Source organism: Paramormyrops kingsleyae, chromosome 10, assembly GCF_048594095.1.
Source record: "Paramormyrops kingsleyae isolate MSU_618 chromosome 10, PKINGS_0.4, whole genome shotgun sequence".
NCBI classification, from domain to species: Eukaryota; Metazoa; Chordata; class Actinopteri; order Osteoglossiformes; family Mormyridae; genus Paramormyrops; species Paramormyrops kingsleyae.
Genome location: NC_132806.1, coordinates 28,876,648 through 28,892,601, shown reverse-complemented (window position 1 = coordinate 28,892,601; position 15,954 = coordinate 28,876,648). Strand labels below are relative to the sequence as shown.

The window sequence follows — 15,954 nt, the reverse complement described above, 5'->3', positions numbered from 1 at the left end:
TTTTTACATCCCTCTTGGACAGTCTAATGTTATTTTTTAACTCTACCTGTAGACTTAGATACTTAATTTTGAAATCATTAGTTATTTTCCAATTGTGGAACAGAGCCCTTTTCCTCCTGACTTTATTCTTAATTTCCTTAGTAAACCACCTTGGTTGTCGTTTCCTAGATTTAGTTTTGCTGGAAACAGGTATAAAGTCCTCTTTCACTTGCAATAATGTGCTTTTAAAAAATCCCATGCCTCTTCAACTGTTTTGCTATTTAACTCCATCCAGTTTATAGTTTCTAGTTTCAGTCTCATACCATTAAAGTTAGCCTTCCTAACATTTTATACTTTTAATTTCGACTCTGCTCTTCGGACACTAAAATTAACCTTGAATTTAACCATGTTAAGTTCACTACCGTCCAATGGTTCTAAAACCTCTAATTTTCCAATCCTATCTTGGTTATTAGAGAAAACAAGATCAAGAAGGGCTTCTCCCCTTGTCTGTGCAATCACCCATTTGCTGTTAATATTTGTGGCAGGCATTTGTGTGACTGTATGCTTAATTATACACCTCTGTTGGTAATCCCGTAGATTAACTGAAATTTCTGTAATTAATATGGATGTCCACATAATTTTGGCCATATATTGTGGAAGCCCTCTGGCTATGTATGTTTTTTAAAAGTGTGTTACAGTGAGCTACAGTGTGTTACAGTGTGCTACAGTGTGTTACAGTGTAGCCAGTCCAGATTATTTAGCGACACTCCTTTTTTAATTCTTTGGCTGAGATAAAGTTAAAAAATAAACTCTTGCAAGCAGCTGAGGTCTTAATTTCTTACATTGCATGCATTTTCAAAAATAACTGAAAAATAAAAGCCACATATTGCGTGATTATTACTAAAATATGTCAGATAAAGGAATGATCAGTATTAGGTTGTGTCACACTGTTAATATCCTTGAACGTGTCCAGACACGCCAGAAGATGGTGTATGTGCCAGGAATCACTAGCAAACAGTCTGGTTGCTGAGGTAGATTTTCCTGCTTCCATACTGCAGACAGGTTTTTAATTTATTTTCTTAAGTCAAAGAATCTGTGCAGAAGTAAAGGTATAAACATGAAGCAAATAAGAGTGAAAACATAGCCAAAGAAGACTCTTAAAAAAAGCTGCTCTCTCTGCTGTAACACTGTGAGTTGATCTGATCTGGAAAGCTGAGTCTATTCTAGGGAAAATCCCAGTGTACAAGCCTACCTTCTCCCATGCCAAACTGGTCTCTGATTCACCAACTTCTGCAGTGACAATCATTCCTCAGTCAGATCTCTGCTGAACAGGAATGCCTTCAGCTAGGACAAACCTGAATACTCCTCCATGCCTGGTTACTAGTCTGATGAAGCTATTTGTCATGTCATATATTACTATAGGCTGCCTATGGATTTTTGTCCAAGGTCCAAGAATTTCTACCTGAGCCTCTGGATGAGATGGTACACGTAGAAACTCCATAACAGCTGGAACAAACAGCATTATGTGGATTAAGAGCAGGTGAAAATACAGTAATTGAATTAAGCCAGTTACAAATGAGGGGGAATTCAATTTTATCTACATTTTTGAAGGGGAAAATTAGAAGACTAATAGAACGGTTTAAGAATATAAGAATGCTATGGATGTGACATTTACACTCATACTGGCAAACAAAATGCCTCAGAGCACAGAAAAGATTAGTGTCAATGAATCATTTTGCATGTCTTTTCATGTAACCTTGTTCATTTACATTTTACATATTTAGCAGATGCTTTTCTCAAACATACAGCTGTCAAGGAATCAGCTAGGCATATGTGTCTAGGCTGAGCTTTCAGCGCATTCCCAGGTACAGGTGGGAGTAGGAGCTGCACGCCAAGTAGGATCTGCACGCCAAGTAGGAGCTGCACACCAACTTATAACAAAACAAGAAACTAATGAGACTATTCAAGGACTAGAAGTGCAACATCAGAACATTCAGGGAACAGTTGAATACAGAAAAGTCTTCAAATGTAATATATAATTTTACACAATAGAAATGCATAGCATTTGATCAGGGTTATGCTCGACATCAAATGGAGCTTTGCATGCAATTGGCTTTGTGGGGACTCTTAAAGTTTAATTGCATCCGGTGGCATTTTAGTGAGGTGGCACCATGTAACTCTTCTCACAGTGGAGGACGGCTAAGGGGTGTGCAGGATTCTGCTGGGTATAGTATTCTGCTTCCTGGTTTCAACCGGTCAGCCCAAAATAATTATAATGGAGGAGAATTCTTTACTAATCAGAACTAATCACACCTGCTTATTGATTACCTGCCTTATCTGTATGGGCAGATATGTCTGATTTCACTTGTTACGCTGAACTCTAACTAACATAGTGATCACCCCAGCGGTAATTTACACCAGAGTTTCATCAACTGTGGGTGGTTTATATTTTTGTAGCTGATCCAGCTTCTCTCTGCTTTGCTGTTAATTCAAAAGCTGACATTTGTTTAGGGAAAAGATCCGCCGGTTTGATGAAATTAAGCAGCATGTGCTGATATCTGTCTGTACTTATAGGGTGGCAGTCAACTGAAACTGTCTTTCCAATCACCAGGCAAACATATAATTAACTTTATTGGCAATATTTGGAATGTAAACCTGACTGTAAACCTTTATTATTTGACTTCTGATTACAGTGCAAGGCAGACAAGCCAAAACTACAGGATGCTTTGAGGTAGTGACAGATTGTGACAAAGGCAGTGCCTGATAATTATCAGCATGACTCAGTTATCAGGGTGGGAGAGGATGACAGATTCGGCCACGAAGGGGAGCTTCACGAGAGCACCAGAAGCGCCGCCCATATCCTTCAGCTCTGCTCCCAGCGGCTCTGTAATTTAGGACTGAGCACTGAGGGAAACTGCCTCCATCATTCTTCAGGGTGTCCTGAAAAACACAGCTCTTTTTTTGCAGTATGTCACAGGGAAAAAATGCCAAAGGCAGCTATTCAGGTAGGGCCCCTCTGGGGTGTGCAATCTGAACAGAAACGCGAGTAGAGCAGCATTGATTTATTATGCCAATCTGGGACTGGGTACTCACTCATTCACATTTTCAAATACCACTAATCCCCAAGGTACAGATACTCTCCCAGCAGTTTCTGAGTTCAAAAACATTTAGAATCAATACCATGCCGTTGTATATTAAAGTCATTGTATATTAAGGTGTTTTATTGCAAGCAAAAAAAAATAGTGGTTACATTTTTTTTGTATTTCTATTCAAAACCAAAACTTTTCAAAATGACTCTTGATTTTAGGGGAAATCAATGCACTGCAATGCAAACCCGTGTTTCTTCATGGTGTTTTTAAGTATCCATGGTATAATGGACGCTATGCTAATATTCTTTTTAGAAACAAACTCATCATTTGGCCAAAGAGTGCTGTGTGAGGGCATTGCTGAGGACAAACAACCCATCTTGCAGTTTTCTTGCAAGCTGGTGAAAACTCTGACATTTCTGCAGATTCTCAGCTGAATAAAATCGAGCTTCAAATGACAGCGCTCTTCAGGAAAATGTTCAGTGCAGAGAAACTCTAATCGATTGTACAAGGGCGCAGCAGTTGTTTGCAGCTAAAAGCTTTGGCCCTAGCAGACAAGTTTAGCAATGTAGTCTTTATTTCCAATTTAAGCAAAGTAAACAACAGCAAAGACCCTCTAGATGGCGCCCTTTAACAAATAAAATGTATTCATAAACTTCCGCCAATAAAGAATAGATGTAAAACCGAAGAATTATCAAGCGGCTGCATTCATCTGCGATCACTGGCCACTTACCCAGTGATGGATCTGAGATCAGAGGACCACCCTGAAGCCCATTTGCACCGTGCATGACCTTATGAGTGGCGTACATGAGACACGCAGGACGTAAAATCACCACTTGACCAGGATGCCCTCTGGAAACAGTATGGGGTGCATTTGCGCTTCTGGGAGTGTAAACGTGACACCCCAATGCTGGAACAGCGAGGCAACATCCCCCCCCACACACACACACAGAGCGCTAGGGGGCGCCTGCAGCACATGGAAAGCTAAAGCGACCCCCTATGTAAACCACACACACACACACACACAATGGTAATGGATCTGCCCGTAGGGGTCCAATGTTTGGGAATCTCACACTCGCACAGATTCTGCCCTGATTTACTACCATGTGTCTTCATACTTACATTTGCTCATCAACATCAGCATTTCCCGTCACAGTTATAACCACGGCAAAGGCGCTTTGGAACTGTTACCGCACATTATCCGTCACTGATCACATATCCTGCTTTGCATCGCTTGTTTGTAGTCGTTTGTGTTGTTCCGGACCATCAGTGCTGTTTTACATAGTCTGTATTGTTTGTTTTCCTACTTACATTGTGAACACTGTCTTGTTTAGTCTTTTTTTAATCAACAGGAACAAAGTATTACATTGCATCTGTTGCAGATGTCCAATAAAGAATTTAAAATCTTGCGGCAAAAACAAACGTTACAATATTTCTGTTATAAATATGACAACTCTTCTATATTGTATATGATTTGCAAAAAGCCTCATAACCCTGGATAACCATACGTACAAGTCCTGAAAAATAGAAAAAAACGAGTCTCCTTATCTGTCGCAGACCTGGACACATTGGTGAAGTAGATGATAGACAGACAGCGATAAATAAATAGACATAAATTTTATTAAACCCGAATAAAATTCCAATAGCTCGAAAAATACAATGGTAGAGACAATAGTACACAAAGTAATAGAATAAAATACAGGGCCTGCATTAAGAACCCCGGGTCAACAGACTCTGTGAAGGATAAGTGAGAGTTGGAAAATCCATTGAGTAAAACAATCCGCCTATAATTAATGTTGCTGGACAAGAAGTAGCATAATGTGGAAAAATTTGCCGAGACCCTTGATCATTTTCCTTCACTCCTGAAAGAACAAGTGACACGTGGTTGACCTCTGTTTGGCCACGAAGCGCCAGCGCAGGGTACAGAACTGTTCGGCTGTTATATCAGGAAATCTTTGGTAATTAACCTCTTAAACACACAACAATAATCATTCTCGCTGTCGTCGTTGATCGCTACTCCTCTAAGTGGTGTAGCTATTTACAAAAAAAAAAAAAAATGACGTTACTCCAGGATACAGGTTAACATATATGGTTATATGTTATATATATGTTATATGTTATATATATAGCATATATGATTAGATTTTTGAGACAAAAGAAGCATTTTACAAAACGACCAAAACAACGGCATTATATTTTTTAAGTGTAATAAGCTATTCTAATAACTTACACATTTTAATGAATGGCCCGTATTAGTTTTATTTATACGTCATAACGCTGTACGGCTCCGTTCAGGAATACAATATGTGCTCTACAGTATGTTGTTTTCCAGCGGCTAAGGATGGAAATAGTTGCGTCAAAGTGGCACAAGCCGACTGACTTAGGAGTGAAATCTAGATGCAGTCTGCTGGGGATTTAGGCCTAAGGCTAGGATTTCAATCAGGTATAATGCAAGCTTATGTTTCAAATGAGGACACGAAGCTAAAGGCTGCCTACTTATATAACAACATCTAATCGAAAAAAAAGAAAGTTAGGTATTAAGTGAAACTATTACGATTCTAAGACTGGGAGACTCCTCGATGTTTTATTACCCACCCCTCAAGGCGATCTACGGCGACAACATGAATGGTGCATTTGTTCTTTTAAATACAGTGTGGAAGAATGAACAGTGGCGATCTCCTCGGGTTTTAACCTTTTAGAGTCCAGTCCTTGGCGGGATACCCATGTCTGTGTCAGCTGCACTGTAAATGCAGCTTAAACTTACTAGAAACAGTCCCGAGTGTAAGTGGTTCGTTAAATTTGTGCAAAACAAAAGTTACAACGTAAATAAAAGAGAACCGCAAAGAAACAAGATTAAAACAAGCTGACGGTGACGTAAACAGAAAACAAAACGATTAATGGGATTTACAGACGATATACATGATGCCGATGGATTACTAGTTTATTATAAATGCTTTTAAAATAGTTTTATATGACGGAAAACATGTTTCGGTAATTTTCGGTTTCCGAGTCAACATGGCATTATGCCATTAGAAGTTCAGCAATACTTCTGTAACGTCAGTGTGTTTGTTTTTTTTTCTTTTTTCGTACCCATATGTGGCTGACATTAAAATCAGTGCGCGTTTCTGTAAAGACGCTGGAGTAACGACCTCGATAACACCACGAACAGCATCAGCGAATTGGGGGGAACTGGGGGTGTGAAGGATGGGGGAGGGACACATTTTTCCAGTTCTTTTGTAGGCTGTAGAAGGTGCTTAATAACAGACGGGAGAGGCGGGGGAGAGAGCGATCCGGGAGCCTCTTTTGTCTACCGTAGTCATTTAAGAAACACAAAAGCTACGCTTAGCGGTGCTTCAGTTCGCCACCTGGAGATCTGCGATTGTCCTGTAGTAGGATGGAGAATTTGAGGTATCCTAACCCGTAGCCACAGATTGGGATATGAAGTTGTGAAATCCTGGCAAAACGAAATCGTGTCCAGCGGTTCAGGACCCGAACTGTAAGATCTAAGGATAGGGGTGAGTATGTAGGGTTTTGTTAATGTAGGGTTTTACTAATACAGGCCACAAGTGCCTAAGAATGATTGTTGTAGTTGAATGAATAACTTAACCAAACACAATTTATGTAAGTAATGCGCTGACAATAGATAAGTTAAACTATTCAACAATAAAAACGCTTATTTCTGAATATACTTTACAGTACGTTTGATTGGGAAGGGGAATTACAGTCAATGAGATGTTTGATAATGTTTTTGTAACATCCTTTGTCTAGTTAAAATGATGCGCTTTTCCTCTGCCTAATTGTGACATCCTATCATTTATGTGTGCGGTTACTTCTAGCAATCTGGTTTGGGTAATCTCGGGGTCACAGTTGATTACACATATTGAATACTGGCGGGTTTCCTGGTGATATAACTGAACGCAAAGAAGTGAGAAATCCCGCATTTTCTTTCAATACACTTATCCAGCTAGAGAATCGTCCCCGCGTGTTTTTTTTTCGTGTACAACATTGTTTAGGTATTGGCCGCTCAAAGCAATGCTTTTATTGCAATGTCTCTCAAAACTGTAGTTCAATGTGTTGCTATTGAGGTTGCTATATGAATTAAACTAAAATTCACAGGACTAGCCAGCATGCAACCAAAATATTGATAAGCTAAATATGGGTGTCACCCCTGAAGATGGTTAAAAATACTTTGTTGTTAAATAATACATAGTTGTCCTGACATAGTGGCTCTTAAGCTGTGAATAATTTATGTGGAGAAAGTGGGCCTTGTTTTGGGGTGGATACTTATTTACCTGCAATTAAAAATTCATGTGACTCCTTCTGCACTATTACACAAATACTCTTCATACATTTCTGGTCACGGGCATGTATTTTGCATGTTCCATGTCTATCTGTGTGTGCCTATATTTATTGTTCTGTGTGCTGTACTGCTCTGTACTGATAGTACTGTGATAAATATTTTTCTTATCTCATTTTTTAAACAATATGCTCATAACCTTTTGCATATATATGCACTGATTTTATGGCATATATTTATATGTTGTTTCTATGTCTATGGATTAATACGACACCCCCAACGGGACATGGGAGGAGAAAAAAATAATGGAGATCACAGTTATTAATATTATCTACTGTGAGATAACATAAATGATTTGCAACTCTTTTTTTCCCCTTCCATTAATTTTTTTCCACTCTCTTGTGTCCTTAGGGGCTCCGTAGATTAAGAACTTTAGCATTAACTCTGTTCAGTGTACAGAAATGTAGGCTTTTCTCCTGCAAGTAAAGGCTTCATTCACCGCGCGTGTTAGTTTAAGGAGGACAAACTGGCTGATGACCAATCACAATTAGAAGCTTTAAGGCTAAATATAGGCCCTGGAGATTTTCAGGAGTACTTAGGCTTTACTGGCAATCCCCTGGATGTAACTTTCCTAGATGGTTTTCAGGGGGGGGGGGCAGGTCCTCATAAGATCTGCTGATTTTTAACAAAGAGACACCTGGAAAATGAAGATAAATTGTTTTAGTGCCTCCTAAATATTTTTCCATCCATTTTTCAATTACCTTTATCTTTATGGGGTTACAATGGTTTGAAGACTGTCCCAGAAGGTATAAGGTGCAAGGCAGGGCACACCCTGAGTGGGATTGTGGCTCATCAAAAGCCACTGATGCAAAAGCACTCAGACTACAAGGTTCAAGGGCAATTTTTACTCACATGCAGTTGGGCTATAACTGTCAATCTGACACTTTATTCCACTGATTGCTCCTCCAGTGTGTCTCTGGTACACACCCATGGCAGTGTTCTTTCAGTTATTTATTAATATCCGTAACATTTATTTAGGCCTGTTTCAGCTGCAATACTTTGTTTTGTACTTGTTAGCACTATGGCAGACAGCAGGGGTGGGCAATCTTATCTGCAAAGGGCCGCTGTGCATGCAGGTTTTCACTGCAACTCCCTACTGAGATTACTAATTAGAGGACTGATTGGTTGAAGTCTTCACACCTGGGTTGACCAGCTGACCTAAAGGTTACCCCCAAAACCAGCATACACACTGGCCATTTGCAGATAAGATTGCCCATCCCTAGCCTACAGGTAACTCAGAAGTAAGATTTCCGGTTCTGTCATGGCTTTCAGGAGGAGAGTGGGGTAAGGAGACCCAGGCGAGAAAAATAACTGGCGCGTAGCACGTATTTCGGGAGACGGGCGGCGATTAAATACAGTGATTGATACAGCTCTTGCTTAATTTGGCCATAATGTAAAGAGGTTGAAATATTAGTTATTGACATTAAGTAAATATACTTCACGTGAACCACAAACAAGCCGTTACAAACGTGAATTTTTGGGTAACTTCGATATAAAAAATACAAATTCATACGTATGTAGCGTACCTACATATTGTTTCAATTGTATAATCTAGGTGTGCATATATTTTTAAATAACACATATTCTTACAAGATATATAAACACGTATATAATAATATATAAGCATATATAATACGATTTTTATATAAATATGATTTTTCATTGTTGAAAATCACGGTTTATTTCTTTGTATTTCCTAACAACAGTCTGTCGTTTTGCACGCCTCATGTCCAGCGTCTGCTCTCGATTCGTTAAGCCTGCGGATCAGACGGGATCGAAATGGTTTTTTGATACGTATGACGCAATGCACTGCGCCCCCCACCCCGACTGAGCCTCCTAATCGAGCAAACGCACCCAGTGCCAGCGGGTCCTCCGTGCATCGCGGCTCGCTTCCAGCACGACCATGGTGCGCAGGAGCCGCCTCCCCGCACAAAGGGCTAAATCTGGGCTTTCGAGAGAGACGCTCCCACCGTGACAGTTTTTCGGCTTACGGCTGCACTGCACTTCGTCTCTGCGATGCTCCGTGGGTGCTGCCGCAAAGGGCTGCGCAGCACCGAAATCGGGCCGGTTCTGTCATGGCTTTCAGGAGGAGAGTGGGGTAAGGAGACCCAGGCGAGAAAAATAACTGGCGCGTAGCACGTATTTCGGGAGATGGGCGGCGATTAAATACAGTGATTTGGGATGGCCGGGACGAATCGTTTATGGTGTTATTCATAACAAAGGTTTTTGCTCGCCCCATGTATCTCTAATTCTAAATATCAAGTTATAAAACGTATTTTAAAATGCACATTGATGGAGCGTGACACTTCCTCCCTTTAACATTTTTAAAGATTGTAATCAAGAACAGCGTTAACGCACATTTAAAAGTCGATTGCAGTACAACAAAACTGTATACAGTATGGCTACTAAAATAGCTGAATAAACCACCGTGCTCATGTTCCTACTTACAATTTGTGTGACAAAAGACACAAATTTGTATGAAATAAGTGACGTATTCATACAGTTGCTTTTGCTTAAAAAGGACAGATTCGTTATAAGTCTACAGAATGTGCGTTATGCCTGCAGACTCTTGAGTATTTTGTTTTTGAGCATTTCATGGGCGGATGGTTGGGGGTTATGCATATTTGATGAGACCAGCACATGTTTTGACCTTATGTCCACCGCCCCCCCGCCCCTCACTGTTTGGCCAGGAGGATGCGGAGGCTTGGGTGCCATCGGATAGGTCTGCTCTGGAAAGGCCTCCTCCTGTTTCTTGCGGCCGCTTTCGCCGGGCAGCTTCTGGGCATCATCTTCAATAAAAGGTCAGCGCCGCCCTAAGCAGAGCACCTCCTGGTCTGTCTGGTGCCGTCGGTGGCCACGCGGTGATTTCTGATAACAGCCCGATTCTTTGTTCCACTTTCTGTAATGAGCTGGAGAATAAGCGTCCACAGGGAGTGACTGTGTCGGCACGGCGCAGGTTGATGCCGTTTCCTTTGCTGAAGCTTAATTTTTTCAGTTGGCAGGGCAGGTCAAGGAGGGAAGCACTATTAACAACTCTCTAGAAGGAAGTTTTTTGTTAATTAAATCTCCATGCCTTCTCAGTTTGTTTCATGGATATCGGATGCAGTCTTCATGTCCTCTTCTGTTACACCACACTCGGGGTTTCCTTGGCCTTATTCCTCTGCATCTGCCCCCCTTCCCCCCCCCCCCCCCCACAGTGCAGAGAGGCCCCCGTCGCTCTTCTCTCTGCCGTCCATGGACTCTCTCGCCCCTCCTCTCGGCTTGTGCCAGGTGCGCACCCACGTCATGTTCTTGAAGACCCACAAGACGGCCAGCAGCACCGTGCTCAACGTGCTGTACCGCTTTGGGGAGGAAAGGGGCCTTCAGTTCGCCCTGCCCCTTGGTTACCAGTTTGGCTACCCCATGCACTTCATCGCCCACAGAGTTAAAGGGTACCGAGGGCCGCGTGCTGTGGAGTTCAGCATCATGGGGAACCACATGCGCTTCAACAAAGTGGAGGTACGGTTACCTGAGGCAGCACTTGGTGCTTTCCGGCATCCTGGTTGGATCCTGAGTAGAACATCTGTAAAAAATACTTAATGCCAGAGAAGTCTATGACTATTCTTAGCTATTATTGATTACAGCTGTTTTTTCTGGGTTTATATATATTAAATTCCACGAGCCTTTGTTTACCTATGCTTTGCTCCTTCCCCTTCGCTTCTTCCTTTTCCTCCTCCCCTTCAAAATGAATATTTTTAGGTTGAGAAAGTGATGCCTGCGGACACGTTCTACTTCTCCATCATCCGTGACCCCGTGGCTCTGGCAGAGTCGTCATATGGTTATTACAAAGCGGTGGCCCCTGCATTCAAGCGATCGAAGGGACTTGCGGACTTCGCCTCAGACCCATGGCGGTACTATGACCCCCGATTGCGTAACAACCACTATGCCCGCAACCTCCTGTGGTTTGACTTTGGCCTGGACCATAATTCCAACTTCTCCTTGCCGTTAGCCAAGAGAGGGGAGGCAGTGGTGCGCAGGTCCTTCAGTCTTATACTGATATCCGAGTACTTTGACGAGTCTATGGTACTCCTCCGCCACGCCCTCTGCTGGCCGCTGGATGCTGTGGTCTCCTTCAGCCTGAATGCCCGGCAAGCGGGGGCCAGTAGGGGGAGCTTCGGCGGGAGGCTGACTCTGACAGAGGAGCAGAAGCAGAAACTCCGAGAGTGGAACGCACTCGACTGGCACCTCTATGTGTCCTTTAATCGAACCTTCTGGGAGAAGGTGGAGCTCTTCGGGAAGGCCCGCATGGATACGGAGGTGGCCCTCTTGAGGACCCGGCGGGGCGTAATGGCCCGGATCTGCCTGCAAGATGACGGGCGGCCTGTGGAGGCCAGTCGTATCCAGGACAAGGCGATCCGTCCCTTCCAGAGTGGGATGGTGAAGATTCTTGGGTACATGCTGAGATCAGACCTGGACAATGCAACCTATCATGCATGCCTGAGGATGATCAGGCCTGAGATCCAGTACAAAGACTTCCTTGATGCAAAGCAATTCCCCCGCCCTCTGCAGCCCTCCGTGTTGGGTGCTGGATCCCTGCGGAGAGAACTGCAACCCCCCAGGAGAGCTGAGCAGAGACCAGTGAGAGGAACACGGATCGACTTGGACAGGCTGGGTTTAGGTCTCAACCAGACTGCACCCCTGGCAGGAAGGAAACGCCCACTAAGATAGCTATAAAGCCTCTTCCTGTCTGTTAAATGCAGAAGCGACCTGAACTGGTTCTGACTGGCGTATGACACTCTGGCTCAGAAACACTCTATGACTGCTAATGGTAACTGGTTTTCCTCCCATGTTTTCTTCGTGTTTTAATCGCATCTGTATGCACTTTTGGAAAGAGAATCATAATGCAGGTCCCCAGTGTCCGCCGTGGTGTATTGCGAAATCGCGTCGAGGCACACGGTCAGCAGTTTTTCTTGAATATGGAAATGAGCGTTGAGTGCGTGTGCGGCGGAGGAGGCGGCGAGAACCGGTCGGCATCAGAGGTGCAGCATTTCGAGTGCCGTGGTGCATGGATGTGTCTGCTCGGCCTCCTGGCGGAAGCAAGCGGGAGATTCCCGTGCAAGTCCCCTGCACGCATTCGGCGAATGAGCATAGGTGTCCCCTGCCCCCGGGGGGGGGGGGGGGGGTGCCACTACACTGCTAACCTGTTACTTACCCAGAAGCTAATCCGGCGTAACGAGAGTGATGATGTGAACTGGGGTTTCCCAGCAAGTACCATGACAATCCAGCCGAATCAGTTCTCATACGCTGTAACTCGGCACTTTTAATTATGCGTAATTATGTCATTTTGTGTAAGAGGCATGCATTACGTCTAAGAAAATATTCGTGTTTCTTCGCCATTCACTGAAGTCCAGATGCTGTCAAAAGTTCTGCAGACCTCTGTGAATGGGAGGTCCACAGACCATACTGAGATGCCGATTGGCTCAGTGGGCCTGAAGGATGTTGGGATGGTTTCTACTCTGATTCCTTTTAATCGCCTGGTTCTTCATCAGCATAAACTAATGAATGATACCACAGGTGTTTAATATGATTAATTAATCCGTCAAGCTTCCTATAGTACGAGTATTTAAAAAAAAAAAAAAAAAAAAAAACTTGAATGATTCTTAAAAACATACTTAAATTTTTTAATTGTTATTGATAAGTAACATAAATGAGAATAATATGTTAAATCTCAATAGCATAGGCATCTGTTTGGTTTTTTGCACCATTGTGAAACACTTGCATGAAATTCTGATTCTTGAGTATGGTACATTTTTCAGTTACGTGGTAATGTTTCAAGTGGTTGTTTGTCCTTGTGGATTACATTTTATCTTGACATGGCTTTGAATGTGTTCATTTATGTGCAGAATTGCAGAAAGGTTGCAGTGTTTCAAGAAGCGTCACTCAGACTTTATTATTGTACAGAGTACAGTACAGCGGCTGCCCCACTACAAGCCCCAGAGAGGCGAGAACCCAGGGGATGTCAGGGCAGAACTGAGGTCTGGTGATGCGGGGGGAGGGGGGGGGGGTTCCCGCAGTTGCTGGTGATGAAAGCCAAGCATCCTCGCACCAAGCTGGGTCCGTCTAATAATGAGGGGACTGAGCAGCGTGAAGATGTTTAAATGATGAAACACTCAAATTGTTCGCAAGTCTAAAAAGACTATAATGTGTAGGGAATCGTCGGTTTCTTTTAAAGCTTTGCCAGTTAGGATGTATTTCTGCGTGTATGTGATAAAGGCAGTGCAATGGCACAGTAGGTCAGACTAAGGCCTCACGTATCCAGGTTCGTCACTAAATTAGCCACAGTGTGCGAGTGTGTGCGTTGTTTCCTGTAACCGGTTCCAGGCTCGACACAGTACTGGATAAAGAGTCAACGAAGACCGATAGACAAAACGGGAAAGACGTTTCTTCGTTTGACAGCACTGCCTCTGCCGCACTGCCACTCAGACCACCCAGTGTGTTCAGGTTCACAGTCTGTTCTGCTTCCGACTGAAGATCCAAGAGCTGTTTTGTCGTGTAGGTAAGTTGAGCCTGTCATGATGCCCCTGGCGAGACGTGCTGCTTGATACAGAATTACAGTCCCATTGGTAAACGCGGGTGAAACAGGGACAGCACTGGTAGACGGGTAAAGCAATGGTCATCTGTTAACGTCATCGGGAAGCACAGGAAAGCCAGTATAGCGAAAATACGGAGCGCTAACAACTAACAGGAAAACGAGGCTATAAATCCGGCACTTTACGGTTGGGGAAAAGGCAGTTGCTATAAGACTGGTCTCCTGTTTTTGGTCCCTGTGTCTCTGCATAAACAATGTATGAGGCCGTCATTTGAACCAAGAGGCCTGTGTGCTTTGGTCGACTGCCATGCCCTTGCCCTGCGCCGTCCTCTTCATCACTAAAAGCTGCTCTATGTGGAAGGGTTCATGGGTGATGGATTCACGATTTTCCCAGGCAGGTGCAGCTCACTCCTGTTCACCAGTCAGGGAGAGGGTGGACATTTTTTGCAAATCCGTGTATCTAGGTGGAATACCTGACTAAAACATATACCCCGTAAGTCAATGTTAAATGTGCGGTGACCCAATTTAGTAATGTTAGCCGTCAAGGTGGCCCAAGGAGAATGGATAACTGAGGGGAGTATGACGAACAGCTTGTCTTCGAATCATTCTCTGCTTTATGTACTCCACTTATAGTCCAAAGGTTAATTCTATTGTCCATATGAACACCTGTATGTTCTATTGACTAATCTCATATTCACTTATTGTGCTGTTGAAAAGTCTTTTGTGACAGGGTTTCGACGGAGATGTCATGTGACTGCAGCTGAAAGTTGGAATGCACGGTAGCGATGAAAACTGGACTTGCTGGCAGTTTCTTTGTTATTTTGAAAAGGTACATGAAAGATTGGCACTAACGCGGAGCTAATGTGAAACTGCATTTTTGCCATAAGCGACTCGCACTCTGAGTTTGTTCGGCCGCATCCTTCATGCTGGAATAACCGGTCCGCATGCTGATTCAGCTCAGATTGGAAAAATGATCTGCCCAGGAGGCTGAAAGTGTTGCCTGAGAATGCAGAGCGCAGGACGGCGCAGATCTATTGTCACCTCCTTGTTACAGGTTTACTGCACTTGCTGTTGTCTGAGTCTGAGCATTAGTAAATTAATTAGGTAAGTCTTCAACTTTTTAAATTACAGGACATTTGGGATCTAAAAAGACCTAAAAATGTCATGATTGTTTTATTTCAAATTAAAATAAAACTACACCGCTCTCCCCTTCCTTTGAATGTTGGTCTCTTATCTATGTCTAATTTATTTTTCTTATTTGATAACATTGTATGTTTGGTTTAAAACATACATTATGGCATTAATGTGTCTATAGCTTTTTTTAAGAATAAAATGGACTAATTTCTCTAGATTGTGGACGACTTGGCAAATGTCTCCTTTTTCCTTTACTTGCATTCAGAGTGAGATGTTCATTCAGTCTCTGTTCTGTATCTCAGCTAGTTGCTATGCAGACAGAGGACATGTCATCACAGGTTGACAAACTGGAAATTCTGGATTGCATTCTCTGAAATGCTCTGCTCTAATTCCTTCAAAAGAGTTTCCCCCTGAGATTAATAAAACGTGTCTTTTCAGTTGTGCTGTGGTTTGTTTCATTGTTACTAATGTTGTGGTGGCTGGTGACATCTAAGGTATTCGAAAACAGCAATGGGAACTTGGAAACAAAACGTGAAGCAAAGGAGTGGATAAATTCACAACAGTACAGAGAACTTGAAGACCAGGGTTAATTTGGTGTGGTGTTGATGCGTGGGGGGGAGACGCCCTAAAAAGAATCACCCAAAGATGCCTATTAGTCAGGGTTGTGGCTAAGGGTGGGCACGGATTGGCTGCCCACTCAACTGATCACCATTGTGGTTGACAACTACTTCAACTGCTGCCCCCCATAGAAATTTTTTAATGTTTCCTCCTCAGGTCAATTGGTACCGGTCAGCAGTGGCAAAATGTACCAAGATGGGACCTCCCCTCCC

At 43.0% G+C, this 15,954-nt stretch overlaps 1 protein-coding gene across 4 annotated transcripts; it reads left to right on the top strand.

The window, feature by feature from the left end:
• Positions 1 to 5,968: 5,968 nt before the first annotated feature.
• Positions 5,969 to 15,561, top strand: gal3st4 (galactose-3-O-sulfotransferase 4). Of its 4 annotated transcripts, none has more exons than XM_023797695.2 (4): positions 5,969 to 6,580; positions 10,113 to 10,223; positions 10,620 to 10,920; positions 11,161 to 15,561. In XM_023797695.2, exons 2-4 carry the CDS (start codon positions 10,117 to 10,119, stop codon positions 12,127 to 12,129), a joined length of 1,377 nt encoding a protein of 458 aa, XP_023653463.1. In that variant the 5' UTR covers positions 5,969 to 6,580; positions 10,113 to 10,116; the 3' UTR covers positions 12,130 to 15,561. The 4 variants fall into 4 exon arrangements, with proteins under 4 accessions (XP_023653463.1, XP_023653462.1, XP_023653464.1 ...); XM_023797694.2 differs by lacking the exon at positions 5,969 to 6,580 and adding an exon at positions 8,150 to 8,706; XM_023797696.2 differs by lacking the exon at positions 5,969 to 6,580 and adding an exon at positions 8,151 to 8,652.
• Positions 15,562 to 15,954: the final 393 nt, after the last annotated feature.